Source organism: Scylla paramamosain, chromosome 10 (genome assembly GCF_035594125.1).
Source record: "Scylla paramamosain isolate STU-SP2022 chromosome 10, ASM3559412v1, whole genome shotgun sequence".
Lineage (NCBI taxonomy): Eukaryota > Metazoa > Arthropoda > Malacostraca > Decapoda > Portunidae > Scylla > Scylla paramamosain.
In genome coordinates this window covers 4,781,812-4,802,500 of record NC_087160.1, presented here as the reverse complement: position 1 = coordinate 4,802,500, position 20,689 = coordinate 4,781,812, and the positions used below count along the sequence as shown (strand labels likewise).

At 41.7% G+C, this 20,689-nt stretch overlaps 3 protein-coding genes across 5 annotated transcripts in view; all 3 read right to left on the bottom strand.

Moving 5' to 3' along the window:
• The window catches only part of LOC135104136 (uncharacterized), a 21,221-nt gene extending 14,631 nt beyond the window's left edge, over positions 1-6,590 (bottom strand). The window contains exons 1-6 of the mRNA XM_064011166.1: positions 6,508-6,590; positions 4,131-4,342; positions 3,294-3,430; positions 2,764-3,013; positions 2,432-2,634; positions 1-1,217 (exon numbers count right to left, since the gene is read on the bottom strand). The exon at positions 1-1,217 is cut by the window's left edge and continues 158 nt beyond it. Coding sequence (XP_063867236.1) covers positions 1-1,217; positions 2,432-2,634; positions 2,764-3,013; positions 3,294-3,430; positions 4,131-4,342; positions 6,508-6,518 — 2,030 coding nt within the window. The 5' untranslated portion in view covers positions 6,519-6,590. The remainder of the gene's footprint in view (positions 1,218-2,431; positions 2,635-2,763; positions 3,014-3,293; positions 3,431-4,130; positions 4,343-6,507) is intronic.
• A 1,996-nt stretch (positions 6,591-8,586) lies between these two features.
• Positions 8,587-10,333, bottom strand: LOC135104011 (uncharacterized). Its single transcript, XM_064010873.1, has 2 exons — positions 10,244-10,333; positions 8,587-9,930 (listed from the first exon to the last, which is right to left on the bottom strand). The coding sequence occupies exons 1-2, from the start codon at positions 10,331-10,333 to the stop codon at positions 8,587-8,589; spliced, it is 1,434 nt and encodes a 477-aa protein (XP_063866943.1).
• Positions 10,334-12,552: 2,219 nt separating this feature from the next.
• Positions 12,553-20,689, bottom strand: part of LOC135104133 (FMRFamide receptor-like) — a 159,283-nt gene continuing 151,146 nt past the window's right edge. For all 3 annotated transcript variants that reach the window (XM_064011163.1, XM_064011164.1, XM_064011162.1), the window contains one exon: positions 12,553-20,400. In XM_064011163.1, the coding sequence (XP_063867233.1) occupies positions 19,798-20,400 (603 nt within the window). In that variant the 3' untranslated portion in view covers positions 12,553-19,797. The remainder of the gene's footprint in view (positions 20,401-20,689) is intronic.

Below are 20,689 nucleotides of genomic sequence, written 5' to 3'. Positions count from 1 at the left end.
CTTGCATCATGACTCTCCTGAAGGCCTGTAAGTTTGGGTGCCTTACTCACTGAACGGCGTGGAGTTTTCTTCACAGAGCAGCGCCTGCTGGGAGTGTACATCTCCCATGGGCTGTCACAGTGGGCAGACAGGGAGCGCCTTGTGTTTCTGCTGCAGGGAGTTCGGGGACGCAATCGGGACAAAGTAGGAGTCACGGTGCCATCAAAGCAACAAGCAATTGACCTCCTTGTGAGATACTTGGCTGGAGTGGTGGCTGCTCTGCTGGATCTTTTAGGTTTAGGGTTTGCATTCTCTCCATTCTGCACCTTCAAAGGGGAAATATGCCCACCATGGAGACTCAAGCAATTATCTTCAGCTCTCACACAGGTTCCTTCTGTGTTTTCTTCAGGTTTAGCACAAATGTCCTCATTCATTTTCTCTTTATTACACAATGATTCAGGATGATCTTCAGCCTCAGCATTTTCATCATGGTTTATATCTTCAGGTATCTGATCAGCCAACATTTCATGAACATTTCTTCTATCTGATTCTGATTCCAATTCACATTCATCTGTTTGTGAAACATCTACATTTTTGTCTTGTTTTGGTGATTTCTCTTGATTTGCTGTCTGGATTGTACTTTCATTACTTTCTGAAATACAAACATGATCTTCTTGGAGTGATAAGTTCTCTTGATTTCCAAGTTCAGTTTCATTTTCACTTGCTTCTGATGTATAAGCGTTATTGTCTTCTTGCATGAATGATTTTTCTTGATCTGCAGATTGGATCATGTTTTCAGAAGTTTCTGAAATACAGGCCTCTTGTAGTGATGAGTTCTCTTCATTTTCAGGTTTTGTTTCACCTTCACTGGTTTCAAAAGTATCAACATTTCTGTCTTGTTCAGGTGATAGCTTCTCCTGATTTGCAGGCTGGGTTTCATTTTTACCACTTTCTGAAATGACAGCATCTTTTTCTTCTTGCAGTGATGAGTTCTCTTCATTTGCAGGCTGTATTTCACTTTCACATGCTTTTGAAATTTTTACATCATTATCCTGGAATGATAAATTATCTTGGAGTGCAGATACATCCTCCACTGGTTTTCCCTCTACAGGATCCACCATCTCAAAGTCCACTTTTTTGTCATTAAGCTGACCTTGTGAAGCTTCTGTAACACTAGGAGCCACTGAGTCATCAGGGAGTGCAGCTGAAGGACACTCACTTTTTGGAACCTGGAGTGCCTATAGAAACATGAAAATGTATAATGAATAAAAGAATACAATTTTTCTCAATTGTGAGATGCTTTTGTACTCTTTACAAAGTAACCATTGACAAGAAAAGTATATAAAATGTGTACAACAGAAAGATCTTGGAAAATATTTTAAAATACACAGTGATACAATACTTAGCAATCCAGAATCCTCAAGTAACTATAATTTTGTAGAGAAAAACATCAAAAAGTAATAATAACATTTGAATTTGATCTCATCCCCATTATTTTCAACCACTATGGATGATGTATGTTGCCTGCCAGTTACTTGTTTTCTACTAGGACCATTCATCTGGATATTGGTGCTAGTGGATCAGTTACTTCCTTCTAAAAAATATATAACATTGCAGATGATACACCAATAGTTACAATCAAGCTCCATTAACTCTTAAATTGGAAACAAGTGTGTCCAAGCAAATCCAAATATCTACAGGAAGGTGAGTTGTCATAACACAGTATTGTCTTCAATTATTTAAGAACTGTTCATATACAAGGCTAAAGACCAAGTTGAGTACTAACTACGTAATATCCATCCATGCCCTATGCTACAAGAATGGTAAGGCAGTATGTGATAATGAGCTGTATCCTTCCATTGAACTGCGAGTGGTACAATGTCAAGGCCATTCCAAAATAATCATATAGTAGTCAATCCCCAATGTGGTCTTCAGATCTCTACAATATATTTCCAAACCTACAGAACAATTTTAGTTTTTTTTTACAGCAAATTTAAACTTTCCCTCATTCTAGCTGCTAGAAATCTGAGAAGGCACTGTTCTGCTCTACAAAGGATAAGGAAGCCATTCAGTCAGGCACATGCACACTCCCAGTACATTCAGCAATGCCTACATTGATGACCAACACTGTCAGCCATGCAATTACTAAGCTCCATGAATCTAACCTTAATAAAGGGAAAAGGTAATGGTACATACCATGATAACTAGTACTGTTGACACAAAGCATCCTTTGTATAGTGGTGCTCAACAAACTAAAATGTTAGACTACACTGATGATGACTGGAATGTGCCTCGAGTGTAAATGCAATTATATATTCTACTATAATCTTAATAATATTTTCACATAGACATATATCCTGAGTTCCACACACTGTCAAAGTAATACAAAAATAAATAATAAATAAATAAATAAATAAATTCTTTGAAAGTGATACAAAACAGATAACATTACCTCAAAGTTGAAGGCAAAGTCAGCAGGGGCAAATGATGGGAATGCCAGGCCCTGTAAGGCTGGCTTCTCTGTCTTCCCCTGGGATGCAGCAACAGGGGGTGTGAGAGGGAGAGGCTGCACCCCAAGGTCCTTGTACTCATTAGGCTTTCTCTGGCGAGTGGCATGGCGTCTTACACCAATCTTTCTCCCAGGCTTTGCATTCTCTGTCACACATTAATACACTTGTTATTCCTTAATAAAATGGTTGCTTAATATATCTAAAAATTATTCAAAACAATAATTTGTAATTTATAAGCAAAACTTATTCTTTCATTCTTTTCTATATAACCAACCATTTTTGAGAGCTCCCTGTGTCCTCTGAGCAATGGTGTGGTCTTCCTGCTTATTTTCTTTCTTGCTGGTTAGAATCAGTTTCTTAGTTGAGACACTGGGTGTTAATCCAGTATGAAACTGTGGCACCCTCAGCAGGGAAGTCGCAGGAGTGCCTCCAAGATGGAAGACTGGCACTTTGCGAAGTGAGACACCCGGAGTAGCTACTCTCTTTTTCAGGGAAGCCTGGGGCGTCTTTCCTAATTCTTTTTGCTGTGGGTAATCAAGGAATACATCATAAAGCTGTCAATGACAAAATCTTAAGTCTAACTTCAAGAGGAATATTCATTATGTTCACTTTATGTATAAACAAATAGGTAAATAAATACATAAATACAAAATATCCTTGTTTTGTATGCAACTGGTACCATACAATCATATTAACTCTGCAATATACAACCATTTTAATTTTTCTCACTAAGGATCAAAAGATCTACTACTATGTTTAATTTTGCCTTGGTCTACAGTACAAATGAAATTACACAAAACTTGCCTCTTTGGAGACAAGATACTTTGGTGGACTTGGCTGGTATAGTCCTGTTTTAAATGATGGCATCCGCTTTTTTTTCTCCTTCTCCAACTGCTTCTTTCTCATTTCCTTCCATTTTAGCATTTGCTGATAGCGCTCCACTGATCAAATGAAACAAATATATAAGTTCATTTTATACACAATATTTTCTTTCAAATCTACCCTTTTCCCATACACACAGGGTGGCATTCTAGAAAAGCACAAAATAATGAAATTTGGAGATCAATTCAAATACTACACTGACATTCCCATTATAGGAAGACAAGCAGCCAAGACAACTGAAGAAAAGACACCAAGCTTGCAAACCTTGACCACTGCATCCACAACCTCTCACCATGTTCAAACAGCTACAGTGATTCCTTCATCAGCAATGTATTGAATGTATGAGAGAACAGGTAATTCTAAGTAGCAATTACTGCAAGATTTTTTTTTTTTTTTATATGTGTCCATTATCAAGCCCATGCACATTAAACAAACAAATAAATACATAAACAAATTCATATGATAGGCTGGTTTAACCTCAAACATGATAAGCCTCCATCACTTGAACTTTCTACACAATTCACAGGTCTTTAGAAATCAATAAGCAGGCTTCTTCACCACCTCACCACAAGGTCACACATATCACTCAAGTCACTGACATTCCCCTTCAAAACACTAAATGCTTTTAAGTTTTTATTTACCTTCATTTGATAACAACACTTTAGTATGTGACAGCAAGAAAACAGTGACAGTTCAACAGAAATAGTAAGTACAGCAGAGATAAAAGAAATCACTTGCATCCCAGATCAAAATACTCACATCCTTTCTGCTTTAGCTCAGCTTCTTTCTCAGCATTGTTCACTGGAGCCTTGGGAGGGCATGCCACTTGTGGGGAGTCCTCCAAAGTCCCCATTTGGCGCCTTAAGTTAACCACGTCATCCCGGCGGCCACGCTGTCGTTGGTGGTTGTGGACTGCCCTCAAGACCCGGGAATCAAGAGTGCTGTTGAACTTGAGTCCTCGCTTCTTGTACCTATGGGAGACAACGTGGATGATGAGTGTTAATGTGTATCTCAGTCCTTCTGTGGTAAATACCTTGAAAAGTACATTTCCCCATACCTCATCTTCATGTGGTTGTTGAAGTATACGTATGTGTGTGACCACATCTTACACAAACCTGTGCTGGACTGAAAGCAATATTTTATTTTTATCATAGTTTTAATACTACTTAAAAAACACACCACATTTCTTGAATTTTAGTGACTTTTAGGAGAGAGAGAGAGAGAGAGAGAGAGAGAGAGAGAGAGAGAGAGAGAGAGAGAGAGAGAGAGAGAGAGAGAGAGAGAGAGAGAGAGAGAGAGAGAGAGAGAGAGAGAGAGAGAGAGAGAGAGAGAGAGAGAGAGAGAATAGTTTGCAGCAAACAATAAAACAACACATGTACATGTGTTATCTTACCTAGTGATGGCTCAAGAGACAAAGGAGCTAGTGCTCATAAGAGTGCCTCTTCTCAATGTGTTTTGAACATACTGGTCATATCTATATTTAAATGTATTTATGTCTTCACTGTTGACAACCTCTTCTTCCAGACTGTTATCTACTTGGGCTAATTTACCTACTTCCAGTCATTAATCCGTTCATTAGTCTTCTATTTACTTTTATGCTTTTTGGTGTTTTTACTTGTTATGTATGATGGAAGTTGTTACAAATGTTATTACCTACCTATAAAACTACAAAAGAAATTAAAAAGTCATGAAATAAAAAAATTGAATCTAACCTGATTGGAATATCTATCCTATGGGGCCAAGAACCTGTGAAGGCACTGACAAAAACACCTCACTGAGGAGCTACCTCCATATTCTGGGCTGACTCTTGTCCACCAACACAAGGGTAAGGCATGTCTCCTTAATAAGGTGTGTTTTTGCTAGTCCTGCAGGGTCAGTGTCCCAAAGGATCAAGAGATTGATCCCACAGGTTAAAAAGTTTGGTTTTAGATTTACCTAATCGTTTTTATTTCTTTTTCTAGTTTTATGAGTAAAAATGTTGCTAAAACAGGTTTCATCATTAGAAAAAATTGCAATAAATATAAATATTATTACTATTAGGAAAATTATTAATGAGCTTAAGTAAAGAGTGACATCAGTTTAGAATGATTCTTCTTGGCATCATGCTGATGAGGGACTGGCCAGGCCTGCCCAGTGAACAAACTCTCACAATCGCTTGACCTTAACTTCTTGGTCATCAGGAGCAAATCCAATGACCTCAAATTTGCACCAAGATCCCTTGGGTAAAGTCTGAGTTATTAACATTCCAGTGAGTGAAACATGGGAATGATAATAAAAAGTATTTCAATCTCAATGTTACAAAAAAAAAAAAAAAAAAAAAAAAAAAAAAAAAAAATTGTATTCAAAAATAATCATAGTTATGGATATGGGTGATAGAGGCAGGTGATATGTTTTACAGAGACTGCCACCACATGAAAGCCTGATGGCTACTTGCAGCTTCCCTTTATTCCCCAAATGTTCTAATACCTTCATCTGGATGTGGCTGTTCCTAAGTTTTAGATTCACTATTACAAATATTTTAAAACGCTTCATTTGCCACTGGAACTGCAAATTTCTTGATTATATGAAAAATTTGTATTGTGCACTGCTGTAACACGTTAAAAAAATAAATAAATAAAAAAATCAGCTCATCATCTCTTTGTTCCAGAGCGTGAGATCGTTATCTAAGAGCCCTGGTGACGCCCTATGATGCGATCACAGGTGTGGCAGCTGACCTCTTTTTAAGAAAGACAGGTGAAGTGGATCACGGCTGACTGTTGTGAGGGGGTGGACGCCTGCCGCGGCTAGCAGGGTGGGGAGGTCAAAGCTGAAGCTGGCTGCATAGCAAGGTACGGTGAGTGGAAGCGTGGACATTGCAACAAGTGTTCTATGATTTCATGTGTTGCTACACCAGGGACACTGAGGACTGGTGGCCAAACGTAGGCGATGCAGGTGAGCGGTGAGTGTGGCGTCTCAGGCGGAAGAGGGTGAGCCCATTAGCTGCCGCCACCCTGCCAGCTTGCCTAGCCTTTACACAGCCAATATTTCCTCTCTCTCTCACGCTTCCCAATATATACAAACTTCCCATACCTCCTTCCTGTAACACTTGAATACTTCCCACAGCCGCCCTGCATGTTGTCGCGTCGTGGACACTTACCTGTCGTCCATAATGGAAAAGCAGAGTATTTGTAATCACGCGCGCCGTCCGCCTCACACTATAAACACACTTTTGAACTGATCACGTGACAACGGTCCGCGTGCTAATATTTGCAACGGTGCCCGGGTGCCGTGCTGGGGGTGGCCAAAGATTATACAACAAAATGGTGTTTTAAAAGATCATACAAATTTATTGATGAGGATGATAGGTGAAAATAGGTGGTATGTTTATACAGAGAGTGTCACATGTATGCTTTGTGGCTCTTTGCAGCTTCTCTTGTTTTCTAACGTTCTAATACGCTTTCGGTTGTGGCCGTTTCCAAATTTTAGGTTCACTATTACGAATATTTTAGAACTCCCTTCATCCGTTGTTAGAACTAAGGATGTCTTGGTTATAGATTTATATTTTGTATCAACCTATTCTGAAGCCCGTTGCTCTCTCATGACTATTTTCAAAAGCCACAGAGGTTATTAGCAGAGTTCTCAAAAGTTTCTCTTGTTAACAATGTAGAAATCTTGCTAACCTGTCACTAAAACCATAAAAAACACTCTTTATGACATTATACGATGCCTAAGGTAAAGAAGCTGTCCCGTTTGACGAAGGAAAGAGGCCAAAGTGCATGTAGTGTGAAAAGTCGTTGGGGACAGAGAAACGATATACACAGTAGCGCAGCCACCACAGTGAGTGGTGATACCTACTACACCTTTGTTAGGGTAATGTCCTTTTAAAAAGGAGGGAACCAGGTGCCACAAGCTGATTGATACATTTATTGTTGCATTAATAATGAAATACAACAAAGGAGGAGGATGGACCTTGCCACCTACCCCCTGGGCAAAGACAAGGGTAGAGTATCAAAAATATAAAAATATAGTATACATTACAAGAATATAAGTAAATAAATAAATACAGATATTGCACACCTTATTGCATAAATATCCTACAGTCTGGGAGCAAACGTAGGATAATCCTTGAGTATATCCCTGAGAGTGGCTGAGTTTAAGAAATGGTCAATGAGGGATACAAGTCATGTTGATCTTGCAGCCTAAATTTAGCAATGAGAGGACATTCCGTGACATAATGACGCAGAGTGCAGCACACAACACACAGCATACACCAGGAGAAACACTGACTTCCCAAAAGTATTTATAGCCTAATCTGAGCCTCATTGTCACCCTATCATGTGATGCAGTGTGTCTCCCATAGGTGTAAGCACAGCTCTGGGAGACACATACATAGTGAAGACTACTGTCACTGCCCCTATGGCAACAAAGCTCCAACTGATCACTAATGCTACTATGTATGAAGTCCTTAATGCTACTCATAACATAGCCTAGAGTGTACTCAGCGCCAGGGTCCACTGTGTCGTCCTGAAGGGCACATTGAACAAGGCGGTCTGCCTTTTCATTAAGCGGGATACCCACATAAGAGGGTATCCAGGTGAAATGGACCGTGGCACCAGCACCTTCTAGGGCGTGGATGAGATCAAGACATTTATTAACTAGATCACAGTTCATGGGGGAGGTAGATTGGAGAGCATACAGTGCAGCCTGACTGTCAACAAAGAAGTATATCCTTATGGAGAGGCGCCACAATATGGAGCGCCTCCAGAACAGCATACAGTTCTACCCTAGTGGAGGTCATGTGTGCAGGGAGCCGCCTGGAAACCTCAGTGTCAGTGTAGTGATTGGCAGAAATGTAGTCGCGGATGAACAGCCCACATCCGGACCTGCTGCCATTGACTGATCCATCACAATAAATATGAATAGCCTGAACGTGGGGGTACTTGGACAATTTAGTCATGAACATGTCTTGCAGCACATGAGGGGGCCAGTCCCTCTTGGGCTGATGCAGTGAGTGAATATCAACACTGGCACGGTGAGAGTTTCAAACAGGTTAGAGCGGTGACATAACAACGTTAATACAGGCCTCGGCTATACCTACACTTGTATGAATTCCCAAGATCTTCCTGAGGTATGGAGCTGTAGGAGTCCAAGGATCATGATACAGGTGGGTCAATGATCCCTTCAGAGAGTCGGAGCCCGTGCATAGCATCCGACCAACAGTACGACAAGTAATTTCCTATATCCTACACATAATACTCGGCAGGTGCAGTGCAGCTCTGAGGACCTCAATCCGTGCAGTCCTGGGGCATCCCAAAATTATTCTCATGGCTTCATTCTGAACAAGCTCCAGGGGACGGGGCTGGATGGCACTAAACTGTATTAAAATAGAGGCTGCGTAGTCAATGAGGGACCGTACGACAGATATATAGAATATCCTTAGGACTGGAATGCCAGCCTCCTGGTCCCTGTTTGCTAGCAGCCGAAGTGGCGCTAGCTGTGGCAGACAGAGGTCTCGAACATAGTGTACAGCTTGGAGTGACTTCCTGAAACTCAGCTGAACACCCAGGTACTTGTGTGTATGGACTCTAGGGATGGGAACATTATTTACAGTAGGCGGTTGAGGGACCTTCCCTTTGGCTTGAAATTTGGTTTTACATTCATTAATTACAAGTCCCATTTGAACACACAATGCTGTTAGTTGTGACAGAGCTGACTGGAGAATCCTGGGTGTGGGGCATTGGAGGAGTATGTTGCCAGCATAGATGAGGACCTGGGTGCCCTGCGGGAAGGAACAACGCGCAATTTTGTCCATTAAAACATTGAAAAGCACAAAGACTTCCTCAGAGGAGACTGCACCTTGAAACCAAACCTGTGCTGTTCTATTGTACAAATAGTCCCTGATCCATCCTAATAATCTACCTTTGACACCTTTGAGAATGAGTTCTTCCATAATAACATCTTTGTTGGCCCTGTCGAAGGCACCCTTGAGATCAATGAAAGCTCTGCAGGTAGCATCCTTATTCATAAGGCACTCAACAAAACAATGACTTGTAGAATGACAGTTTAGGAAGCCATGTACATTGCCAGAGAGTACATGGCCCACCTTATATATAAGCCTGTTCAATATTACCCATTCCATTATATCACACAGACAGCTGGTGAGAGAAATGGGGCAAAAGGTGCCATCACCTTTGGGGATTGGGATGATAATGGCTGTTTTCCAGGAGAGGGGAAGCTTGCCTGCAGTGAGAGACAGGTTAAATAGATCTAAGACAGGGTTGTCTACCTTTACCTCCAGGAAGGCACTGAGGATGTCATAGGTGATGCCATCCTTACCAGGAGCTGTTGACTTGCCCAATTTAACTGCTGAGAAAAGTTCATCATGCGTGATAGGCACACAGGTGTCATCTGGCAGAGAAACACTGTGGCGAATCAACTCCATCCTTTGTGGTATTTGCCGGTTGAGCGCCTCCTGGTGTTCCGCAGGAAGGCCCGAGAAGGATGAGGCTTCCTTCCACTGCAGGACGAGCTCTCGTGCCCTGCCGGCAGGATCAGGGTCACACACCTGCCGCCTAAGCTTCTGAGGAGAAAGATGGTAGATGCGATTCAATAGAGAAGAGTGTAAAAGTTCTCCACATCGGGAACAAAAACGTTCACGCGAGATACGAAATTAATAATATTCCATCGTCAAGCGCTGACAAAGAAAAATATCTTGATATCGTAACATTGGAATAAACAGAAACAATAAAGACAGCAAATAAATAATTGAAAGACTAAGAGAATGTCAAAGAGACTAAAGTTAAAGGTATATAAATATATAGTAAGATCGGCAATGAATGATATATGGAGCAGAAACAGTCCCTAAAGAAAACAGAGAAGAAGTTGGAAAGAACAGAGATGGGAATGCTGAGGTGGATGATGGGCGTGTCACTCAGAGAACATCCATGAAATGAAGAAGTGAGGACAGCAGGAGTGGAATACATTCCGGAAGTGATTACAGAATGCATTACGGAAATAATGCATTACGGAAATCCGTTCTATCCTGGTTGCTGATCCTAAGAATTTTGCTTACGTCCCCCTTGCTATAACCCTTATACCACTTAAAGACTTCTTAAAGACTTAAAGAATTCAGGTCCCCTCTTAACCTACGTCTATCTAAAGAATGTAAATTTAACAGCTTTAATATCGCCTCGTAAGGAATATTCCTCATCCCCTGTATCCTTTTAGTCATTCTCCTCTGTACTGATTCTAATAGACCTATATCTTTCCTGTTATGTGGGGGACCAGAACTGCACAGCGTAGTCTAGATGAGGTCTGACCAGCGCCAAATATAACTTTAATATTACTTCGGGCTTTCTGCTTTTAACAGTCCTAAAAATGAATCCTAATACCCTATTTGCCCTGTTTCTGGCCTCTATGCATTGCTTTCCTAGACGGAGTTCAGAGATAACTATAACTCCTAAATCTTTTTCGTACCTTGAACCTACCAGAGTTTCGTTGTTTACTGTGTACTAAGCTAAGTACTTTGCATTTGTTGATATTAAACTGTATTTACCATCTGTCCGTCCATTCATTCATCCTATCTAAATTCTGACCTAATTAATCTACCTATCTTTGTGTCATTTGCAGACTTACTAACATCACTACTAATTCCACTATCCAAGTCATTGATATATATTAAAAACAACAATGGCCCTAATATGATCCCTGTGGAGATTAATTGCATGACCCCACTCGGATCTAGAGCCGTTTATTACAACTCTTTGTCGCCTGTCGTTTAGCCATGACCTTATCCAGCCTAACACCTTCCCATCTATCCCGTGTGCCCTAACCTTTCTCAGGAGCCTCTGATGGGGTACCTTGTCAAACGCTTTACTAAAGTCCAGATATAAAATGTCATAACTATCACCATTATCTACTGCCTCGTACACTTTACTGTAAAAACTTAACAAGTTCGTCAGGCAAGACTTCCCCTTCGTGAAGCCATGCTGTGACTGATTTATCAAGTAATGTTTGTCTAAATGTTCCTTAATGTTCCTCGCTATTATTGAGTCCATTATTTTACCTACAACTGAAATTAAGCTGACAGGTCTATAATTAGACGCTAAAGTTTTATCTCTTTTCTTAAAGATGGGTACTACATTAGCCTGCCTTCACATTACTGGTACCTCACCTGACTCAAGTGATTTCCTAAAGACAGAAACTAACGGTAATTTGTCACCGCCACCGTGCGGCGCGCACGCGCTGCCTCGCGCGCAGTGCTCAGTCACAAACAAAAGCAAAAAAAAAAAAAAAAAGTAATGAAATAAAACACAAAATCAATTAGTAAAACTAACGTAAGAAAAAAACTAATAAGTAGTAAGTTAACTTAGTAATTCTATGTTTTACAAAAATTTCACTTAGGATTAACTAATCCTAAGTGAAAGTTTTGTAAAACAGAATTACTAAGTTAAAGAAAAAAAAATAAATGAAAACATGAAAAAATAACAAAATGGAGTAAAAAAAAATAGTGAATAGATTAAGATTGCTCTGGGTTGAAAATCTATAATTTTAGTAATTGTTGAGGCCTGAGGTGCCAGTGTCACGAACCGTGTCAGCCATACATAAAATTAAAAAAAAAAAAAAAAATGAAAAGTAAAATCAATAATTTTCTTTTAAATCTAAAAAAAGAAAAAAAAAAAGAAAAAGAAGCTTTAATAGATAGACTTAAGCTACGGATAGACAGATTAATAGAATTACTAAGTTAAATCTAAAATATGATAAATTAAAATTTGGAAAAAAACAATAGTTACAAAATAGTAAAAAGAAAGTTGGAGAACAGATCAAGATTGTGTTCACTCAGTCACGCAGTTACTCAGTCGACAACCTATAATTTTAGTAATTTTAATTTAATTAATTAAAAAAAAAATTTAAAAATGAATTTATTTGTTATCATGGACTGAACTGTGTTGCTTATTGCACTGTTTGACTTAACAAATGAACACTGGCAAACCTGACTGTCATTAACCACCAATAACTGTTTAGTGGGTGGTGGAGGCGGTGCTCACAGTGAGTGGCGGTGGTGGTGGTGGTCATAGTAGCGGCAAGCGTGGGGCAGGAAGTGCGCCTCCAGTCTGACCATTGCCTTCTCTCTCTCTCTCTCTCTCTCTCTCTCTCTCTCTCTCTCTCTCTCATCAGCACAGGAATAAATGAAACACAGCCAGTTTATACATATTCTATTGAAAACGCATTGTACAGTGAGCGAGTAAACTAAATCATTTATGTATACCTGTGACGGTAGTCTTGGCGGTGATGTGGTGGTAGTGGTGGTGGTGGTGGTGGACATTCAAAGCTACATGTAACAATAGCACACTCATCACACGCTTCGGTTGGCGAGTGGTGATGGTGGTGGTGGTGTTGATGGGGAATGGAAGAGTGAGGGAGGGAGGGAAGGATAGGGGGAGTGGTGATGGTGGTAAGGTAGGAATAGTCGAGAGGATAAAGATGGTGAAAAAATAAGTATTCATGTTTTATATATATATATATATATATATATATATATATATATATATATATATATATATATATATATATATATATATATATATATATATATATATATATATATATATATATATATATATATATATATATATATATATTCTATTTTTAGGTGGTTGTTTTATACGCCAAGACTCCATTCACTTCAGCATTGCAGTGTCAAGGTGCAGGTGATTTCAGTTCAATGTATTTTATTGGCTTATTTTTACCTACTGGAAAATATGGAGGTTAATGCAGGATAGATATACACCCTAGGGATATATCCAACTCCTTTTGAGGACTACTAGAGAAAGGACGAAAGAGAGAGGGGCATGTGTAGTGAGGGATGCAGTGTGCTCATGGTGGTGGTGACAGAGTGAGAAAGGCAAGGGGATTACATTGTAATGGGAGGACTGGGACAGGTAACAAGAGTGCAGGTGATGCAGGAGGAGGACGAGAAAGTGATGTGTTTAGTGGATAACTGAGGATAAGAAAAGGGATAGGTAATGGAAAGGATACAGAAAAAAAATTAAGTCTCAAATAGTGTGCCAGATGATTGGAACAAACATAGCATCGACTGTGCAGAGTCAATAAGGAGCTTTAAGAGAAGACTCAACTTATGGAAAGGAATAATAGGAGGGTATGATACAGGGACTACCACGTGTAGGCTTCCTGGCTCACTGGCTTCCCTGGTGTGGTGACGAGGGGTTAGGGGGAGGAGTGGTGGACCTGGGGCAAGGCGAGGCACGGGTGTATGGCGGCTCCCAGGAAATGTCTCCCCACCTTCCCTAGGGGCCGCGTGTCTGGCGTTGCCCTGCCCCCGGTGACCGCCCGCACGCCGCCCCTGCCTGTGCTCTTGTGTCCTGCATGGCGAAGGGCCTCTCTCTCTCTCTCTCTCTCTCTCTCTCTCTCTCTCTCTCTCTCTCTCCCTTTAACACTGGGTACTTCTTCAGGAGGAGTGCAGCCAATAGCGGGACACAAGAGAGACAGGGACGCGGGTTCTCTCCTTTCAGTGTGTGTGTGTGTGTGTGTGTGTGGAGCCTTGGCGTGGGTAGGCGGATACGGTAAAGCGACGGCTGGTTATATATATATATATATATATATATATATATATATATATATATATATATATATATATATATATATATATATATATATATATATATACACACATAAAGAAGGGAATATTAAAGAAATGAACAGAAAACGTTAAATATGTGGGAGGTGTATGGTAGGCAGGGTGGATGGGAATGGGACGTGATGGCGGTGAAGTAGTAGTGGTGGTGATGGTGGTGGTAGTACTGGTGGTGGTGGTGGTGGAGATAATTTTTTTTTTTTTCACATTCGACTTAACTTTTCAATAATTGGTTATTTTTTCACTGATATGGAATGCGAATTATGAGATTAGACATGATGGGTGATGGAAGGAAACAATGATACATAAGAAAGAAGGAAGGAAAGAGAAAAAAATGATGATGAGTGCTTTTGAATATATATATATATATATATATATATATATATATATATATATATATATATATATATATATATATATATATATATATATATATATATATATATATATATATATATATATATATATATATATATAATAAAATATATTGCGTAGGTAGGTATATAATCTGTTACATTTATATCATATACATATTGTGTTTAGGTTTTAGTATACAGTACAGCTGCAAGATGGCTGATGTTTTTATTCATTTTATTTATTTATTTATTTTTTTATAGTAGATGTGTCTGTGTATCTGTATGCATATGTCTGGACATTTACCGTGGAAACAGATTGCTGGGTAAAATAGAATCTAAACGATAAATAAACGGGGATAAGAACAAAGATTGCTACAACGAACTATTGCAAGAAACACAAACTATTATCATTATCATCATTATTATTATATGAGCAGAAAAGAACAAATTCACGAAACAGAGTTTAAAACGTTATATCACCAGCAGCAACTTAATGTACGCTGAAAATTAAGGCAGAGAGAGAGAGAGAGAGAGAGAGAGAGAGAGAGAGAGAGAGAGAGAGAGAGAGAGAGAGAGAGAGAGAATAACATCACACCTGCAATAATGAAGAAAACAGAAATGTAGTTATAAAAATAAAAAGTAAAAACGGTGAAAAAAACAACAACAACGAAAAGAACCATCACCTACATAATAATCTAGCAAACAAACCATAACATAACAGGAGTACGTAGATATGTGCAGTAACTATGGCGGGGGAATAAGTGGGTATGGCATTATGAAGCGTGTGGTACTCGTATATGAGTACGGTGGAACGCTTCGCTCCCCCACCACGACCATTTTCAAAGGCCACGGAGATGATTAGTAGAGTTCCCAAGAGTGTTTCTCCTGTTGATAACATAGAAATCTTGTTAATCTGTCATTGAAATCGTAAAAAAAAAAAAAAACGAAAAAGGAAAGAAAAACACCCTCTAGAACCTGGGTACATCCTTTGCAAAGTAGTCGAGGTGCGGCGCAGAAACGTTTCAGAATATGTCAATAATAGAGCAGTGAGTGGTCAGACGTGAGCTGGACTGAAGCCACCAACCACTTCACCCTTCACTTCACTTCCCTTCCCATACTCCCAGGCAAGGCTTGAGAGAGGGAGGGGAAAGGGGCGGCGCAGTGCTTACTTATAGGGGCTATGTGGAGTGAATATATGGTAGTACAAATGGTCCCTTTGAGAGGCAGTGTGTGTGTGTGTGTGTGTGTGTGTGTGTGTGTGTGTGTGTGTGTGTGTGTGTGTGTGTGTGTGTGTGTGTGTGTGTGTGTGTGTCCCCCACCGCCTCCCTCCCCTCCTGCTGCTGCGTCTCTCGGTACAAGCCGCGGCGTTTGGATATGAAAATGTGATATATATATATATATATATATATATATATATATATATATATATATATATATATATATATATATATATATATATATATATATACTGCATGTACGCGCGTTTCCTCCTTGAGAGAGAGAGAGAGAGAGAGAGAGAGAGAGAGAGAGAGAGAGAGAGAGAGAGAGAGAGAGAGAGAGAGAGAGAGAGAAGTGATAGACACGATGATTTTCTTCTACGTTACATTAGTCCATGAAAAAAGACAGGATAAGAAAGAAAGGAGGAAAAAACGAAAACAAAGAAAGAAAGGGAAGGAAACAAAGAAAAAATGCTACACACACACACACACACACACACACAGAACACTCCAGTAACGTACGTACATGTATAATACAACGCACACAAACACCCTCTACCCCCCTCCTCCTCCGACTCCTACATCTAACTGGAGATAAGGAATGCATCACCCCATCCCCTTCCCCTCCCTTCTTCCTCACCTAAGCCCCTCCCCTTAAATACCCCTAATATATGAAGGCAGGGATGCGCACCACTTTTGACCGAGAAAATAGTTAAAAAGAGAGAGCAAAAGAAAAGTGAGGGTGGTGGTGATTTGTTGCGCGTCTAAAACTTATTTATTTATTTATTCATTAGTCCTCGCAAAAAAGTGAAGGACAAAAAGCTATATAAGAGCACCTCCTTAATATCACGTGGTGGAGTTTACATTATAAGTGGACTGAAAGAGAGAAAGTATAGAAAGAAAAAAAAATGTGTTTATGTGTGTTTACGATTTGACATGATAAGAATATTGATTAAGAAAAAACTACTATACAAACTGCATTCGCTTGTCAGGATTGCTATGTGATTTAATGACATATTTTTTTGAGTGTGTCTTTGAAGTTATACATGTAAAATCTTTGAACGGTACGAGAATCGAGGACAAAAGGGATTCAATTCTATCAGGTAAAAGAATTATGATCATAGTTGTCGGAATCAAACCTACAACATGACATTTGTGTTTACTACGTTCCTTTGAATCTATCTAGTAACTTCTCTTCTTTCCTTAACCTGAGAACTGTAGAGATTGAAAATGGAGAGCGGGTTGCCGGGTTGTCTCTCTATACGAAGGGAACTGTAAGAAGGTGAGCTGACTGGATAAGATGGCAAGGTAAAGTAGTGTTTGGGTCCCTTCGTGCGTAACTGTGTGGCTGCACATGGCGGTGTGAGTGAGGGAAGTGGCCGTGTGTTATCATTGTTGTCGTAGCGTGGTGAAGAGATATGTATGTGTGTGTGTGTGTGTGTGTGTGTGTGTGTGTGTGTGTAGAGAAGGGTGTTTAGGAAATAATGTGTACAAATTCATTTATTGATCTACTTTTTTGTGAATATCTATCTACCTACTTGTGTGTGTGTGTGTGTGTGTGTGTGTGTGTGTGTGTGTGTGTGTGTGTTTGTTGATCTGTCTGTCTACTCGTGCTTATGTTTCTATCTATCCGTCTATCCATCTACCTATCTATCTATCTATCTATACAACGTCGCACTTTCACACACACACACACACACACACACACACACACACACACACACACACACACACACACACACACACACGAAATTTTGAGACAAAGTAAATAAAAATCAATCTTCAATTTCACATAACACTGGATTGCAGTCACAAAAACTCCCACGCATTTCACTCATTGTATTATTCTCTTATCACCAGAGTTCCTTTCTTACTTTCCCTCTCTTCCTTATTCCCTTCCTCGTTTCCCTCTCCTCTTCCTTTCTCTTGTATACATCTTTCTTTTTCTTTTTTTTTTGGGTACATTAAACTGCAATGATAATCTCTTTGGCTTATATTCCGCTCCTATTTGTCGAATTTTTCAAGTATTTTCGCTCGGACCTCGAATAATTTTACTCATTAGTTTTTTTAATTGGGCAAGTTGGTTACGCGCAGGTGAGGCTTTGTAAGATACTGTAAATGTATATATTGAACACTAAACTTGTTGGAATGTGTGTGTGTGTGTGTGTGTGTGTGTGTGTGTGTGTGTGTGTGTGTGTGTGTGTGTGTGTAAAGTTCCGAAAATAAAATCACATCGCAGCTCATATGTACACACACACACACACACACACACACACACACACACACACACACACACACACACACGCACACACACACACACACACACACACACACACACACTCCTTATTTCTTTAAATATTATACTCGTGTACATATATAAGAAAAAACAAAACAAAACGCTGGATTCCTGACATTACGTGATTGTCAATAATAACCTGTGTGTGTGTGTGTGTGTGTGTGTGTGTGTGTGTGTGTGTGTGTGTGTGTGTGTGTGTGTGTGTGTGTGTGTGTGTGTGTGTGTGTGTGTGTGTGTGTGTGTGTGTGTGTGTGTGTGTGTGTGTGTGTGTGTGTGTGTGTGTGTGTGTGTGTGTGTGTGTGTGTGTGTGTAACACGCGACAGGGAAAAAAAATCTTTTGCGAAATGAAAATAACACGATATTTTTTGTTCTACAAACACTGAGGAATTGAGTAACTTCTTGTTCTTGACTGGTGTCTCCCCTCCCCTCAACCCCGCCGACCCCTCTCCCTCTCTCTACGAGTACTTCCCCCCAGACTCCCTTCCAATGTTCGGTGCTTCGTATTGCTATAAAAAATATTTCTTCTACCGTATCTTCTCCACCAGTCTCTCTATTCATAGGTTAGGCTGATGCTGCGCCGCTGCCGCCTGCATGGCGTGCAGCGAGTCAGCGGCGGGACGGGGCGGCGCCCCAGCTCAGCACGCCGCCACGCTGCGCCACCGCCTGCAGCGGCAGTGAGCGCTGAGAGTCGCACAAGTAATGCCTTTGTTTTCGCTTTGCTTCTGACTAGAATTACTTTTAGAGGGATTTCATCCAATAGGTGCCTTTTTTATGAATTACGCTAATAAGAATCAAACTCCTCTGATGAGTTTAACCAGCGATATGCTAATGAGATGAACAATGTGTGTATAAGGAATGGATATAATACATATACCTTGTATATGTTATAGCCTTAAAATCTAAGATATATGTTTTAAATATACTCCACGCCAGAGTGACACCCACAACACAACGCAGAGACCAGCGCTCCGCGATGTCCGGCCCGGGGCGTGCACCCCTCAGCGGCTGCTGCAACATGGCCTTGCTGCCAGCGTCGGGGGGCGGCCCTCAGCCCTCCCCGGCACCCCCAGGGCCGCCCCACACCAGTGTTCACTCATGCCTCCACACAAAGCAGTCTTCCTAGCGGTGAAACTGTTTCTGTTTTCTGACATGGAACATCACTGCCTGTACTCGTGAGACCCCGGCACGGGAAGGGGAAGCAACGGGATGGGTGTTTCGGTTGAGGTGTGGGCGCCAGGCACAGGGTCACCTCGAGGGGCGTCTCCGAGGATACCGGGTCGCTTCCAGGAAGAAAGGTCCTGCTGAACACTTCCTTCTCCTGACCTCGCTCCTGTCTGCACTTGCACTGAGAGGCACATTGTGTACGCGACACTCTACTTCACTCTGCAGGTGTGTCACGTGGCTTGGCACTTCTTGACAGGCGAAGTGGCACATGTTACTTCATACCCAAGGCCACGCGCGCCGCAGGGCAGCGGCACCGTGCCAATGGGAGCTGCTGAGCCATGTGCCATCACCCAGACCCAGAGGTGAGTCACCCCATCACTCCCCCCACCCTTCCTCCTCGTGGCGCCGCCGCCTGACCTGTGAGGATCAGTGTTCCGTGCGTCGTGGTTCACTCTGGGTAGGATCACGGCGCGTCCGAGGCGGCAAAGTGGAATGTCTCGGGAGCAGCCCTCGGTGGCGGGTCGGCGGCCTCCCCCGCACTTGGCCCGACTCAACAAGGAGGGCGTCCGACTGGCCAGCCTCTGGCGGCGCGGCGCATCGAGAATGTCTTACAGATATTTTAAGCGATACAAAAAATTCTTTTAAGTACCACAGCACGAGGTTTGAGATTCACTTAAGTCAGTGTCCACGAAAGTCGGGAAGGGAAAGGAGCGAGTCGCGTCAGCAGCGCGGCCTCCTCACGCGGCGGCGCGGAGACAGCTCAGAGCACCTGTACGTTCTCTGTGGGCGAACGCTGCGGCAGAAGCGACTGACTCCTGGTACCTGAGAAGAGTGACGGCGCCGCTTTGGGGGCGGCGTTGTCTCCCATAGGCACGCTGGAGTAACGAGAGGTGCGCCACGACTGTCCACAGAAGCCGTGGTGGCCGCGGGTGTTGTGTGCCTGCAGCACCCTACCCTGATGCGACGCGTCCCACGACGATAACCGGAAGGTCTCGGTCTTGCCGTTAGTGTAGGCGCGGGACTCGCCGTATACACTGTTGTTGCGGATGACGGCAGATTCGGAATCCCGCGCCACCCGGGGTAGCAGACTGGAGCAGAACATCTGAAGGAGCAGTTTGCGGAACTTCTGTCCGAAGATGCAGTAGATGATGAAGTTGACTGACGAGTTGATAGTGACGAGCAGGTTGCTGGTCATGGTGAGCTCCTCCACCACGATGGCCATGAGTTCCAGGATGTTGATGATGAAGGCCAGCACGTTGCACAGGAAGAACACCGACACCACCACCAGCAGCATCACGGCCAGCCCGATCTCCTTCCTCTGCAGCCGGGACAGCTGCTGCCGCTCGTGGTTGGCGGCGCGAACCTGCAAGACACAACACTCGTCAGTATAGAAGGAGGTGCACCTTTCACAAGATACTCCTTCCTGATGTGTGTGTGTGTGTGTGTGTGTGTGTGTGTGTGTGTGTGTGTGTGTGTGTGTGTGTGTGTGTGTGTGTGTGTGTGGTTAAAACAAATACTTGTAACTAAACATTTGAGAGAGAGAGAGAGAGAGAGAGAGAGAGAGAGAGAGAGAGAGAGAGAGAGAGAGAGAGAGAGAGAGAGAGAGAGAGAGAGAGAGAGAGAGAGAGAGAGAGAGAGAGAGAGAGAATTAT

Bases quoted from the DNA above. Each gene is read 5' to 3' on its own strand.
- LOC135104011 (XM_064010873.1), bottom strand. From the start codon at position 10,333: ATGTATTCCACTCCTGCTGTCCTCACTTCTTCATTTCATGGATGTTCT. The intron at 9,931-10,243 runs GTTCTTTCCAAC...CTTTCTCCTCAG, and splicing joins ACCTCAGCATTCCCATCTCT to AAGCTTAGGCGGCAGGTGTG.